The sequence below is a fragment of the Apus apus genome, chromosome 5 (genome assembly GCF_020740795.1).
Source record: "Apus apus isolate bApuApu2 chromosome 5, bApuApu2.pri.cur, whole genome shotgun sequence".
NCBI lineage: Eukaryota > Metazoa > Chordata > Aves > Apodiformes > Apodidae > Apus > Apus apus.
This window is the reverse complement of record NC_067286.1, coordinates 27,395,014-27,407,479: the sequence shown is the minus strand read 5'-3', so window position 1 is coordinate 27,407,479 and position 12,466 is coordinate 27,395,014. Positions and strand designations below refer to the sequence as shown.

General features: G+C 40.4%; 1 protein-coding gene across 1 annotated transcript in view; it reads left to right on the top strand.

The window, feature by feature from the left end:
• Positions 1–12,466, top strand: part of LOC127385288 (cytosolic phospholipase A2 epsilon-like) — a 35,860-nt gene that overhangs the window by 21,121 nt on the left and 2,273 nt on the right. The window contains exons 5-17 of the mRNA XM_051620932.1: positions 111–151; positions 594–636; positions 1,381–1,444; positions 2,054–2,217; positions 2,486–2,578; positions 3,097–3,134; positions 4,668–4,803; positions 6,250–6,386; positions 6,851–7,073; positions 7,618–7,732; positions 8,252–8,389; positions 10,980–11,087; positions 12,118–12,312. Of these exons, the coding sequence (XP_051476892.1) occupies positions 111–151; positions 594–636; positions 1,381–1,444; positions 2,054–2,217; positions 2,486–2,578; positions 3,097–3,134; positions 4,668–4,803; positions 6,250–6,386; positions 6,851–7,073; positions 7,618–7,732; positions 8,252–8,389; positions 10,980–11,087; positions 12,118–12,312 (1,495 nt within the window). The remainder of the gene's footprint in view (positions 1–110; positions 152–593; positions 637–1,380; positions 1,445–2,053; positions 2,218–2,485; positions 2,579–3,096; positions 3,135–4,667; positions 4,804–6,249; positions 6,387–6,850; positions 7,074–7,617; positions 7,733–8,251; positions 8,390–10,979; positions 11,088–12,117; positions 12,313–12,466) is intronic.

The following is a 12,466-nucleotide window of genomic DNA, read 5'->3' as shown; positions in this document are numbered from 1 at the left end:
CCCGATAATGTTACCCAGAAAAAACAGGGCTTTAGACAGTTTTGAGAATAATAATTGAAAAACATAGCTAGTGAGAAAGAAAATTCTTACAATTAATTCTTCTTTTGCAGACACAAGAGGTGCTGGAGGTTGAGTTTGCATCAGAAAGCATGTAAGTAAACCCCATATAGGACTGAAGAACTGGACTTGGCAAAAGGAAACAAACACATGCTACTAGCATTTAGTGTAACATAGTTTAAAATGCTCAGCAACAGCTGGTGTTTATCAAGCTAGTTGCATATTGGCTAAAACACTGTGTTCTTTATCTACCACAAATCATGCTGGACACTAGCTTATCCCATTACTTGCTGAAAGAGGAAGAAGAATAATAAGAAACACAACCACTGTGCTTGTTGCTACTATTGTTTACCATTATCACTGAAAATATAAGGAAGCCGCATTTCAGATGTCTTTCAAAATAAAAAATCAGTGACAAATTCAATACTATACTGGACATGGAAAACTTAAAGGGAAGTGTTATTCCTCGGTGTTCAGTTAAGGACATATTTAGGTCATACTAGTTCTGATTGCATTTTTTTTCCCCTGTCTTTCAGACCAGTCCCTCCTGAAAAGCTTGTCACTAACGGTGTATTAGTGGTAATTCTAAATTATTTATCTGCTGTTCATTTTTGTGCTAGTGATGGGAGTGGTGAATCTGGCAGGTGCCCCAACACCTTGCTGCAGGCAGGGCAGAAGGGGAGGGAGAAGGGGGGTTGGACACTGACAGCCATCCTGTTGTGCTGCTCCCTGTGGGAGAACACATTAAGTAAGACTCCTCGGGGGTGGGCAGAGACGTGTCCACCACTACCAGCTGATAGCAAGCCTCATGACAACGCCTGAAGTGCTCTTTTTTTGCTTTACTGCCTCAGTGGCATTCCTTCTGGGGACTTCTCTTAGGACCTTCTGGTGGCCATCCAGTTTTCCCTGACTCCATAGCATGACATGGAAATGACTTTCTCAACTGCCCCTAACTCCCTATTTAGTTGAGGTAGCCCTTTCTTGTCCAAAATCCCTATGATTTCACTGGCCCACCAGTTTACCACTGGGAGGCCTCAGTACACTCCAATTCCCCTCCCATCGTCCCTCCCCCCGCCCCCAGTTATTTCCACTCCCAGCCCTGCCTCCAGGGATGGACCAGAGAACCACAGCCCTTTTTCTTTCAACTGAAACCTGAAACATCTTCAGAGTGCCAAGGTCCTTCTCTTTTCAGCCCCAAAAATACAGGGTGGTCAGTTTTCCAGACCCCAGGTACTCAGGTGAGCAGAGATAGGTAGCAGAGAAGTGACTCAGTTAGGGCATGTGTTAAATATTTCATTTTTTTATTATTAATCTCTTCTACAGTCTCGTGAAATTTCCTGCTTGGAAGTCCTGGTGGACAATAAGCAGATGAAGAAAGAACCTTCAGGTTAGACCTTAAACAAAACAAAAAAATCTTATTTTATGATAAACTGAAAATTTCACAGATTTGTTGTAATTTTCTTACCTGGTTATTTCCCTACTTTGTTCTTATAATTAGAGCACAGGAATTGGATGGTCAGGAGTATATTCAGTATATGGAGGAGTATATATAGTATTATATGCATATCCAACAATTATAGTGTGCCTGTGCTAACTAACTATAAAACCTGGACTTTGAAATGATAGTGAATTATTAGAGTGGTAATGAGTCTTATTAGAACTACAAAATAGAAGCAAATGTGTATTTCTATCTCAATAATTTACATTTTGCCCAATTTGCCTATATGCCTGAGTTTTAAAAACAGCTACTGCTGTTTTATATGCTCACTTTTTTCTTTCTTTTTTTTTTTTCTTTTTCTTTTTTCTTTTTTCTTTTCTTTTCTTTTCCTTCCTTCCTGTAGTGTTCCCTGTTCGGATAAATGAAGTCTGGGACTCTGCTTTTAAGCATGGTTGAACACTTTGTATTTTAAAATGGCAACTTCTGAATGACCAGTTGGTGTTCTATTTCTGAGATCATAGAAATTAACTTCTTTGTATTTTTTAATCTCTTTTTTAGAAAAAGTCTTCTTATTTTCAGTGAAGGGATCCTACGAAGGGAGCCAGACCCTGTCACTGGGCTCTTCCCAGTGTCCCGTGGAGCCCCTGCAGTTCCATTGCATCAAGTACAGCCCGTCAGAGCTGTGTGTGGCTCTAGCAGAGCAGCAGTCTCCCTTCTGCTCAGTAAGTGATTGTTAACTTGAGTGAGTACAGTAAACTCATGGTCCATACTTGGCTGAGGAAAATGGAAAGAATTTGTAGTTTTAATTAAAAAGCCACTTTCTGTGATCATATTCTCTGGAAGAGCACTGTACCTCCCAAGACACTTAAATATTAGATGCCAACTTGAAAGCTGCTGGATGGTGACCCCATTTGAAAAAAGTATGTTTGGGATAGTGTTTACTGTAATGTATACATTAAATATTTTTCTACATTATAATTTATTTTTCAGTGTACTTCAGGTGAAGAGAAAAAAGACTGCCATGCATCCCTCACTATTCCTCTGGATTCACTTCCCTTCAACGAGAAAGTAAAAGTTGCAAAGGTGATTGATACCAAATTTTTAGAATAAATGTGAATCTATGGACCAAATAGCAATGGGCATGAGTTAACTAGATCCTTGTCAAGTAAGGGTTTAGCTCTGTAACTGCTAGTGCTCTTATATTCCAAACAGAGAGGCATATGGACTTGTACATTTTCATATGAACCAGGTAGAAGCAAAAAACACAGCCAAATGTTTGGGAGAGGGACTTATGTGAGCAGCTGGGGAACTAATGTGGGTCAGATCAAATGCAAAAGATGAGGCAAGGCAGAACATGCTGGCAGAGCTGATGCTGGTTTTTACTGTGTATCACCCTGTGCATCTTTAGTATAAAAAAATTTAAAGAAAATGAAGTGGACTTGGAGAAGCTTTAAAAATTGGATGGATATTTTTATTGTTATGGCTTTGTAGTTCTAACACTGCTCTTGGAAAAACTGAAGGGCTTCAAAGATGATAAAAAGGAAAGGAGAGAAGAGGACATAAAATCATCTCCAGTGCTTATATTGTGTTTTTCTTCCTAGGATGAAACAATAAATTTACTTGTGAGATCAAATGACTGGTAAGAAATTATGTCTTTGGGTTCTGTGACTGTGAAAAAAAAAAAAAGTTGCTGCCTGACTTTTTTGCCTTCTTATCTTTTTCTGTAACTAAGGGAGAAAGTATTTAGTTAAGGATTGTGTTTACCCCTATTGACCCCATGCTAGTTACCCATGTCATAGAATTATAGAATCACAGAATCATAGACTGTATGGGGTTGAAAAGGACCTATAAATGTCATCTAGACGATCCCCTCTACAATAAGCACATCTTGGGACTCTCCAACTAGAACAAATTTCTCAGAGCCCTATCAAGCCTGACCTTGAATGTCTCCAGGGATGGGACCTCCACCACCTCTCTAGGCAACCTGTTCCAGTGACCCACCACCCTCATATTAAAGAACTTCTTCCTAATGTCCAACCTAAATCTACCCTTTTCTAGCTTAAAACCATTATCTCTTGTTCTCATTACATGCCATTGTGAATAGGTCTTCCCCAGCCTTCTTATAGGCCCCTTTCATGTATTGGAAGGTCACTATAAGGTCCCCTGAGAGTCTTCCCTTCTTCAAGCTGAACAACCTGAACTCCCTCACCCTGACATCATAAGAGAGGTGCTCCAGCCCTCTGATCATTTTTGTGGCCCTCTTTTGGACACACTCCAACAGGTCCACATCTTTCTTGTGTTGGGGGCTCCAGATCTGGATGCAGCACTCCAGGTGAGGTCTCAGCAGGGCAGAGCAGAGGAGCAGAATCACCTCTCTTGATCTGCTGGCCACGCTTCTCTTGATGCAGCCCATGATGCAGTTGCACATTGGTGGCTCATGTCCAGCTTTTGATCCACTAGTACCCCCAGGTCTTTTTCCACAGGGCTGCTCTCTAGCATGTCTTCCCCCAGCTGGTATTCCTATCTCTGGTTGCCCCAGCTCAGGTACAGGACCCTGCACTTGGCCTTGTTGAATCCTATGAGGTTCACCTGGGTACACTTCTCCAGCTTGTCCAGGTCACTCTGGATGGCATGCCATGCCTCTGGCATGTCCAGAAGGTGAACATTGTTAATTGGGCTGGGTGAAACTTCCTGTCACGCTACTATGCAGGCATTCAGTTCAGATGAGGGGAATAACCTTTCTGGCTGCAAAATCTATGGAGCTGCAAGTTTAGAAAGATATGTGTTTCATGCCTTATTTTCCTTACTTGTAAAGAATTCAGAGTATTTGTATTTCTAAAACCTGGAGGTCTTCAGGCAACAAATCCTAAATATTCCACTGTTTATAGTATTTGTATATGGATTGCAGTATTTATGTTAGACACTTCTTGAAAATCAATGTTGCAATAAACAATATTTCTGGGTTGTTCTCTTTCTCTGCAAGATTTTACAACTTTTTCACTTTCTCAGCCTTTTCACTACCTTGTCTACACTGTCTGTGATGTGCTTTTGTGGGGCTGCAACAGCAGGTTTTCTAAGCCTAAAAGCAGAATTTGCAATTTGTAAGCAGGGGTCCAGACATTAATTGTAAGTGACCCATGCATATTGTTTTTAACTCTGAACTTTGTTTGAGTTCAAGAAACCTAGATGTTCGCTTGGATTTTGATCTGTGTATGGAGGAGAAAAATTTCCTGTGGAAAAGGAGGAAGTTTGTGGCTTCTGCTCTGAAAAAAGCACTTCATTTAGAGCGAGACCTGCAAGACCATGAGGTATGTTGAATGTCATAGGGATTGGACCATGCTGTGTAATAGGAATGTGTCCTGGTGTATTAAGTGCCCCATGTAAAACATCAAGAAATGTTTAGTTGAAACAGTGTGAGTGCACTAAAACAGAGTGCCATAAATCAGTATTTTTTCCTGCCTTATTTAGTTTTCATCTATGAATTATAGACCTGGGTAGTCCTACTCTCTTAGCTAAGCATTCAGTCACCAAGGTCCCATAAGTGGTATGTGTGATTATTATGTTACCAGATTTTGGAGGGGGAAACCTAACAGTTAAAGTGATTCATAACACTGACTGATGAGGATGCTTCTTATCACAAGCTCTCTCCTTTGCTGCTCATCATCTCAGCTGTATTGTCACTCTAACAGCACAAAGACATTCAACATTTTTCTCTTATCTGTCTGACTGAGTTAGGATTTGTATTTGTTTGTATCCATGCTGGCATGGTGATGGTTGGTGCTTTGGGGAGGGAATAACAGCAGACACTTCAGAAATTAAGTCATTTTCCTTTTGAGAGCTTTTTTGTTCCCCCACTGCTTTTCCTTTGTCCAGGACAGCTGGACAAAAGGCACATTAAACATATGATAATATGGCTTTGGATGCAGTAAATTATACTCCTGCTCACAAACTGGTAACGTCAGCACATTGTTTCTCATTAGCACAGTAATTTCAGTGGAAAAGAAGCTGTTTCTTAGGTATAAGAATTTTTTAGGGAAATTCTCCTAGCTACTAATTTTAGATTTTCCAACAGTAGAATGTTTTCATTTAGACAAGAAAACCCAAACTAGAATATTTTGTTTTTACTTGAAATGCTTGATTTGAATTAGGTCATTGCTGAATATTTTCTTGATGTAATTGCCTGGAGATGTGTATGGGAAATGTCATTTGACTCCTCTCAGTGGGTTTCTCAAAGGAATTTATCTTCCTGTAACACAATTTAGCTTTCCATGCAATTAGGCTTTGTGGCTCATCACTGCAATTATATACCCTAGGTAGATTATAGGAAATACAATTTAGTCATTATACTTGCCTTACAAGAGAGCATGAGCTCTGCTTGTTCTCAAAACAAAGCTTGCATGAGATGATGTACCACTGAGGAAAATGCAGTTTGACATTGAAATGCCTTGAAACAAAAAAGTTTTGAGCTGCTTTGATAAGCCAGCATGTATCAGTTTATAATAAATTTAGAATAAAAATTTACTTATTTTGATTTAAAAAGTAAAAACTAATTACAATATTTTTTAGTTCTTATGTTTTAAATTATTATTTTTTCTGTGCAAAACACCATCTTTTCATCTTTTCCCCTCTGCCTGGGGAAATGGTGAAATGCAGGAATTTTTTGTGGGACAGAAATGCTGCAATTCATTCAGCTCTGCTCATGTGTGCTGGCAAACTAAGTTGTTGCTTACTACTGCTGTGCTGATGTTAAACAGGTACCTGTTGTAGCAGTCATGACAACAGGAGGTGGCACTCGGGCACTGACATCTCTGTTGGGCAACCTGTTGGGTCTTCAGAAGCTGGATCTCTTAGATGCTGTTTCATACATTACTGGGTCATCTGGTTCAACATGGTAAGAATATCCTAAACAAAGACTTCATTCCTCACCTCTATAGGCTGCTGTGTAAGGAGATTCATTCTCTTCGTTTTGGTAAAGGAAGGTGTACTGATTCAGCCTTGAGTGTTTTTATTGCTGCATTAGGAACACATTGACTGAGCTACCATAAGGTCTAGGCAGTGCTTACTGGGAACATTTTCCTTGACCTTCTGTTTCACCTCTTTCCTGGTGAGTGACCACAGTGCAAATCACAACATGGTACAGAAACCTATGTAGCATGGAGGGACTTTTTGCAAGTCCTCATGTTTCCCTAGGGATTTGAGGGGTCCTCTAAATAAAGAAATCTTTTCTCCGCCATAACAAACTGGCCCAAGATGTTTTTTATGAACCTCATCTTGTTTATTTGATGTGGCCCTTAAATCCAAGTCGAAAAAGTGAAAGCGTATTGAGCATATGACAATGTACTTTCTTTTCCCCAGGGCCATGTCACATTTGTATCAGAGCACTGACTGGGCACAGAAGGATCTGTCTGGACCAATTGGTGAAGTCCGCAGACATATGACCAAGAGCAAGCTGAGCTGCTTTTCCTTGGAGAGCTTGAAGTACTATGCAAAGGAGCTAAAACTGCGGAAGCAAGAGGGATACCAGATCTCTAGTGTTGATTTTTGGGGGCTTCTGCTGGAAAAAGCATTAAGTGATGGGGTAGTGTGTCTGTGTTTCCCCTAACAGCTGCTGAGTACTGCTCTATGGAAAACAAAACTCCAGGGATAGATACTAGCCTGAGAGTGTGCCAGCATTACCCAGTAGATTATTTCTGCTCATTACTGAAGGGGGTTTGTCCCCACATACCTCTCCATATATAATTAGCAGCCCAAGGGATATTATATAGAGCAGGGAACCTGTGTTCCCTTCTACTTGAGCACCTAACAGGAGAGTCCTGCTCTTGGTTTCTTTTGCTCTGTTCCTCTCTGTAAGAACTTAAGTAATCAATGTAAAATGGGTGCATTTCTGGGAAGAATGAGACCATTGTACCACAAAGTGTCCTACAGTTCACTGGTAATTAAATAATATGTGGATATGTAAATGTTTAGACCACTCATTGGTTAAAAAAAATGTCTGGACACAAAATTAATGGAGAGAATAAGAAAATGAAAATGGAAACAGGTATTTATTTGCTGCAGTTTTGAAAGCCCATACACCATGCCAAGATGGTCCCTTGCTTTTACTCTTTCTGGTTAATTCACAGAAAAACAACCACAAACTCTCAGATGAGCAACAGGCACTGAATCGAGGTCAAAATCCCTTACCTATCTACTTGATCCTCAACATCAAAAAGGACTACAGCCTTTCAGAATTCAAAGGTGATGGCAAAACTGAGTTGTGTCTAGACTCTGTTGATGTTCAAATGATCAGCATTATCAGTTACTGCATGACTCACAACCCCTTGCACTGCTGAACCATAGCATTCATAAACAGTTCCTCTCCCTCTATCTTCCTCTTCCATTTCTAGACTTTGTGCCCAGGATCTGAGAGGAACCCATTTTCTGTAGGGCAGGAATATTTTGGGGAGGTGCTTAAGGACAGCCAAGTCAGAGCTTTAGCTCAACTTGCAGGGTAACTTAGGCTGACTGTTTTTGACAAACTTAGTTGATGTCCTGTCTGAAGAGGCTCATTGGAAAGTTCTGTATGAGCAAGTTTGGGAAATGTTACTGAATGAGTGGCTGAAACCAGCTAAATGATAACTCCTTACCCTGAGGAAGGCTGTGATTGCCCTGCTGGTAGACTTTGTCCTGCAACGACTTTCTTGTAATTTCAGAGCCCTTCCTGCAAGGAGGCAGAGATAGGACTGAGATTTAAAAGTCTGTTTTGTGCCTCTGCAGAATGGGTGGAGTTTACCCCTTATGAGGTTGGGTTCTTAAAATACGGCACCTTCATTCGTGCAGAGGATTTTGGCAGCAAGTTCTTCATGGGTCGCCTGATGAAGAGGCTTCCTGAGTCCCGCATCTGCTTCATGAAAGGTGATGTGCTCTATTGGGAAAATCTGAATTGCACAAAATATATTTTATTTTTAATATAATACAGACTGTATATTGCAACCAGTGCCCTGGAGCATACAGGACTGAAGAAAAGTGGCCTCTCTGGGTGAATTCCTTAAACACTAGAGATGATCTAAAGAATACTCAGAGGAAATTTTAAATAATACATATGTCTTGAATAGTTACTCTCATACTTGAAGTTTCAGGACTGCTTAAAGAGATTAGGTTTATTTTTCAGCAGAATTACACATGGGAAACACTGGCAGTATTCTAAATAATGTGTTTTTTCTAGCATGATTAAATCAATGACTCTTGTCATCTTTATTTCAGTACAGTGGGTGGCTCCCAGTAATCCATTAAAACCAGCAGTTTTTATGCAATTCATGTTTTAATTTTGCATAATCCTAGAACTCTGGGGTCTCCAGAAGAGTCCATCTGTTCTTAGACTGGGAACAAGAGATTTATTACATGTAAATAAACACAACACACAACAAGACGCCAAAGATAACGGGTTTTCTTATGAAGGGAAAAATTCCATACAGGCAGCAACATCATCTGTTACTCTTTGTTTGGTTTGCAGAGAAGCTGTGCACTTCAATGTATAAGGCAGAAGGAGTCCAGAGTGATATTGGTACAATGCTGAGAAAAAAATGGGTCTGAGGAACAGCCGATTGTGCTTAGCCACACAGACACTAAATCTCGGAGCTTTAATGGCTATGTTTAGAGATTTGAGTTTAGAAAAGAGGTGGCTGAGTGAGAAGACTCAGAAGATATCACAGGATTCCCAAGTATACATAGGTCTAAAAACGGAAGGACAAATTCATGGAAGGTAGTCCCACTGGCAGCTCTAAAACACAGTAGTTCAGATGCAGCTGCCAGCACTGGATGTACCAAATGGAGTAAACTGCAGAAGAAATCCCTTCATACTTTCCATTGTCTTGGACTCTTCTGTTAAGCACTCTGTGTTGACTGCCAGAGGAAGGAGGTAGATCACAGAGCTAGGTGGGACTGTGGAGCCTTCTTCTGAGAACACTGTGCCTACACTGCAGCTTTGCAATGGCAGTGGTGTGGTCATTCCCCATTGGCCAGGTAGCCAACACATCCAGCCTGGGCTGAGCTCAGTATTGCCAGCCCCAGTGCCCAGGTGTATCTTTAAATAGGATGGAGAGTTAAAGCAATGTTGCCATCTAGTGATACGACACATAATGCCCTCCTGGGTTGCAATTAAATGTACTATTTTTTACCACGTTATGGTTTAAGTATAAAAACTTGACTGCTGATTTCAGCTCTGGCAGCTCATAATTCTTATTTCAGCAAATACAGGTAGCATGAAAATTCAGTGCAAGGGGCTAGGGAAACACTCTCTGTAATTACAACCAAGCCCTGGGAGGACACCAGTGTTTGGAAGATAATAAAATGCAGTAGTGTGTAACTCCTGGGGCTTGTGTAGATGGAAGAGTTCTGGATTGAGGATGCACCAAGTGGAGACAGGAGAAATGAGAGGAGCTGCCTTCTCACAGCAGGCCTGCACAGAAACTTCTCAAGTACCGGGGAGTTAATGGTGTGTTAATGCAACTATCCAGTAGTTATCTGCAAATGAACTCTGTTTGCCAGCTAAATGCAGAGCCAGAGAGCCCCTGATTTCTTAATTATGAATTTCTAACATTTCTTGAGTGAGTCCTATTCTTATTGCTGTGAAGCCAAAGACCCTTGGCTTCTTGTGCCACTCCACAAATAAGCCTGGTTTAAAAGGGAATTATATTTCTACTGCTAATTTAAGGAATGCATAATTACTGTATTATGGAATTCAAGTTATTGCCTACTTTGTGATGTATGGCTTCTGCAAATACTTAACTAGTAGAGTTTTTCAAGGCAACACTCATCGCTGTCTCCTCGGGCGAAGTTCTTCTCTGGGTCTGCAGCAGAGTTGTGGAGGAAGAAACACTTTTAAAGATCCAAGAGGGCTTTGGAGATTTCTGTGCTGGGGAGACATTTTCGTATGTTCTTTGAAGTGGAATGGCTGAAGTGGAAGGAGGACTATGGGAATTATCCAGTTGTGGCAGGGAAATCTTACAAGAACACAGAAGATATCTTTTTTTTTAGAGGACTGCTCTGCAGACTGTCCCAAATTGTCCTCTAACTATTTGGATTTTGGCAGTTCAGGAGCAGCCTCCAAGCTTTTAACTAAGCATACAGTTGCATATGACAGAATTTGTAGACCAAAACTCTTACTTTCTGTGAAATGGCATGGTTTCACTCTCTGATGACAGCTGCTTACAGGACAGGAATATGCAGGCTGGAAAATGTTGGTTTGAAGTGTATTGGCAATAGCTGTACGAGACAATGAACTACAGTGGCTGAAGGCCTGGCAACATGTTTGGAACTATTTAGATTCCTCTTCAAGGACAGACTGTGAGTTGCTACAAAAGAACTTAATACAGTTTGTGGAGACCTTGAGTCATTCTGACACTCCTTGCAAAACTAAACAGTTTTGGTGTTGTTTTTTTTCTAAAGGGATATTTTCCATTAAAATGTTTCCAAAGCAATTTCCCTGTTCTTTACCACTGTGCAGGCCTGTGGAGCAATGTCTTTTCCTACAACCTGTTGGATGCCTGGCATTCATCAAATCCTACAGAGAGGCGCTCACTGAGATGTACCCAACAAAGGACTGTTGATGTTGGTTAGTTGCTTTACCTATTGTCTTATTAATCTTTAAATGAATGTTACATTCAGATGCAAATAATGTGAAATCTTTATAAAGGTTTTTAAATCTTAAAACTGAGGCCAATGCTGCACTGTTTATTGCTTTTTTCCCCCCTGAGTTTTCCTGTTGCCAGTGATGTCTAGATCAGTTTCCTCACTCAGTTCATTCACAGCAGCACTATTTCCCTTCGCCTCACTTGAACTGAATGTATGCAAGTTGTGATGTGCCACCAAATATCAAAGTACTGAAGTTTTTTAACAGATCACCCTTGCCAGGGGCTTTTCAGTGAACCTACGTGCTGTAACAAACATCTTGATGTTGTCTTTTCTGTCTGCCTTGGCAGATCATAGTTCTTGTATGTTGTTATTGAAGGCTTAGATATATCATTTACATAGAACACCATTGCAATTTTCTTTGATGTCACTGTAAACCTCTGTGCTCCTTAGAGGTCCTGGCTGTCCTCCCTGTGTTCATATGTGGTTAGGAAGTTTGAATTTTTTTCATCACTTTCTTCATGGAAGTGTTGCAGAACCCTGAGCTCAATAAATGCCTGGAAGCCGTTGGCCCTCTTTCCCAATCTCATTTAGCATGATCCTTTTTCTCTCCTCTTTTCTGGGTGTCTAAGTCTCCTGACAACTTTTTTTTTTCTTTTCTTTTTTTTTTTTTTTTTCCCCAAAGCTGGTTGGGACCAGTTTTGGAAGAAGATGGCCCCAATTCTCCGCCTCCACCAACCTTCACACAGGGAATCCACCTATGACTTCTATTAAGCAGCAAAACGGTTTTTCCAGCTTTAAAAAATTTGTTGCCACTCTGACTTTGTTTTTTACGGAATACATTTTACTGAACAATAATTTTATTTTTGTTCCTGCTTTGATACTTATTTGATTGTATGTTGCTATGACTTATTAGGATCTTCTTTCCTCTAGCTAATAATACCTTTTAGTAATTCAGGTATTGCAAAGAGCTGTATCAAAACCTCAATTTGTTAAACTCCTCTACTCTTCAGAAGGAGATGAGCCTTCCCAGACAGCCAGGAGCCATGATTTGGAGACTTACTTAGTCACTGCTGAATGTGGCATCATGGGCATAATTCGGAAGTTCCTGACTGAGCGGGTGATGATTTCAAAGTTCTACAACTTTCTGAAGGGGTTCCAGGTGCACAATGAATACCTTCAGAGCAAAAGCTTCCGTATATGGAAAGGTAAGCATCCTTGAATATCAATTTTTATCTGCTTAGGTGGCTGGTATTTTCTTTAGTGAAGACACAGCAGAAGATTAACAGTCTTTATTCTTCACTTTGGAAATAATCTTCAGATAACTAGTTAAGTTGCATTCAGTTAAATCAGCTGGGCAGA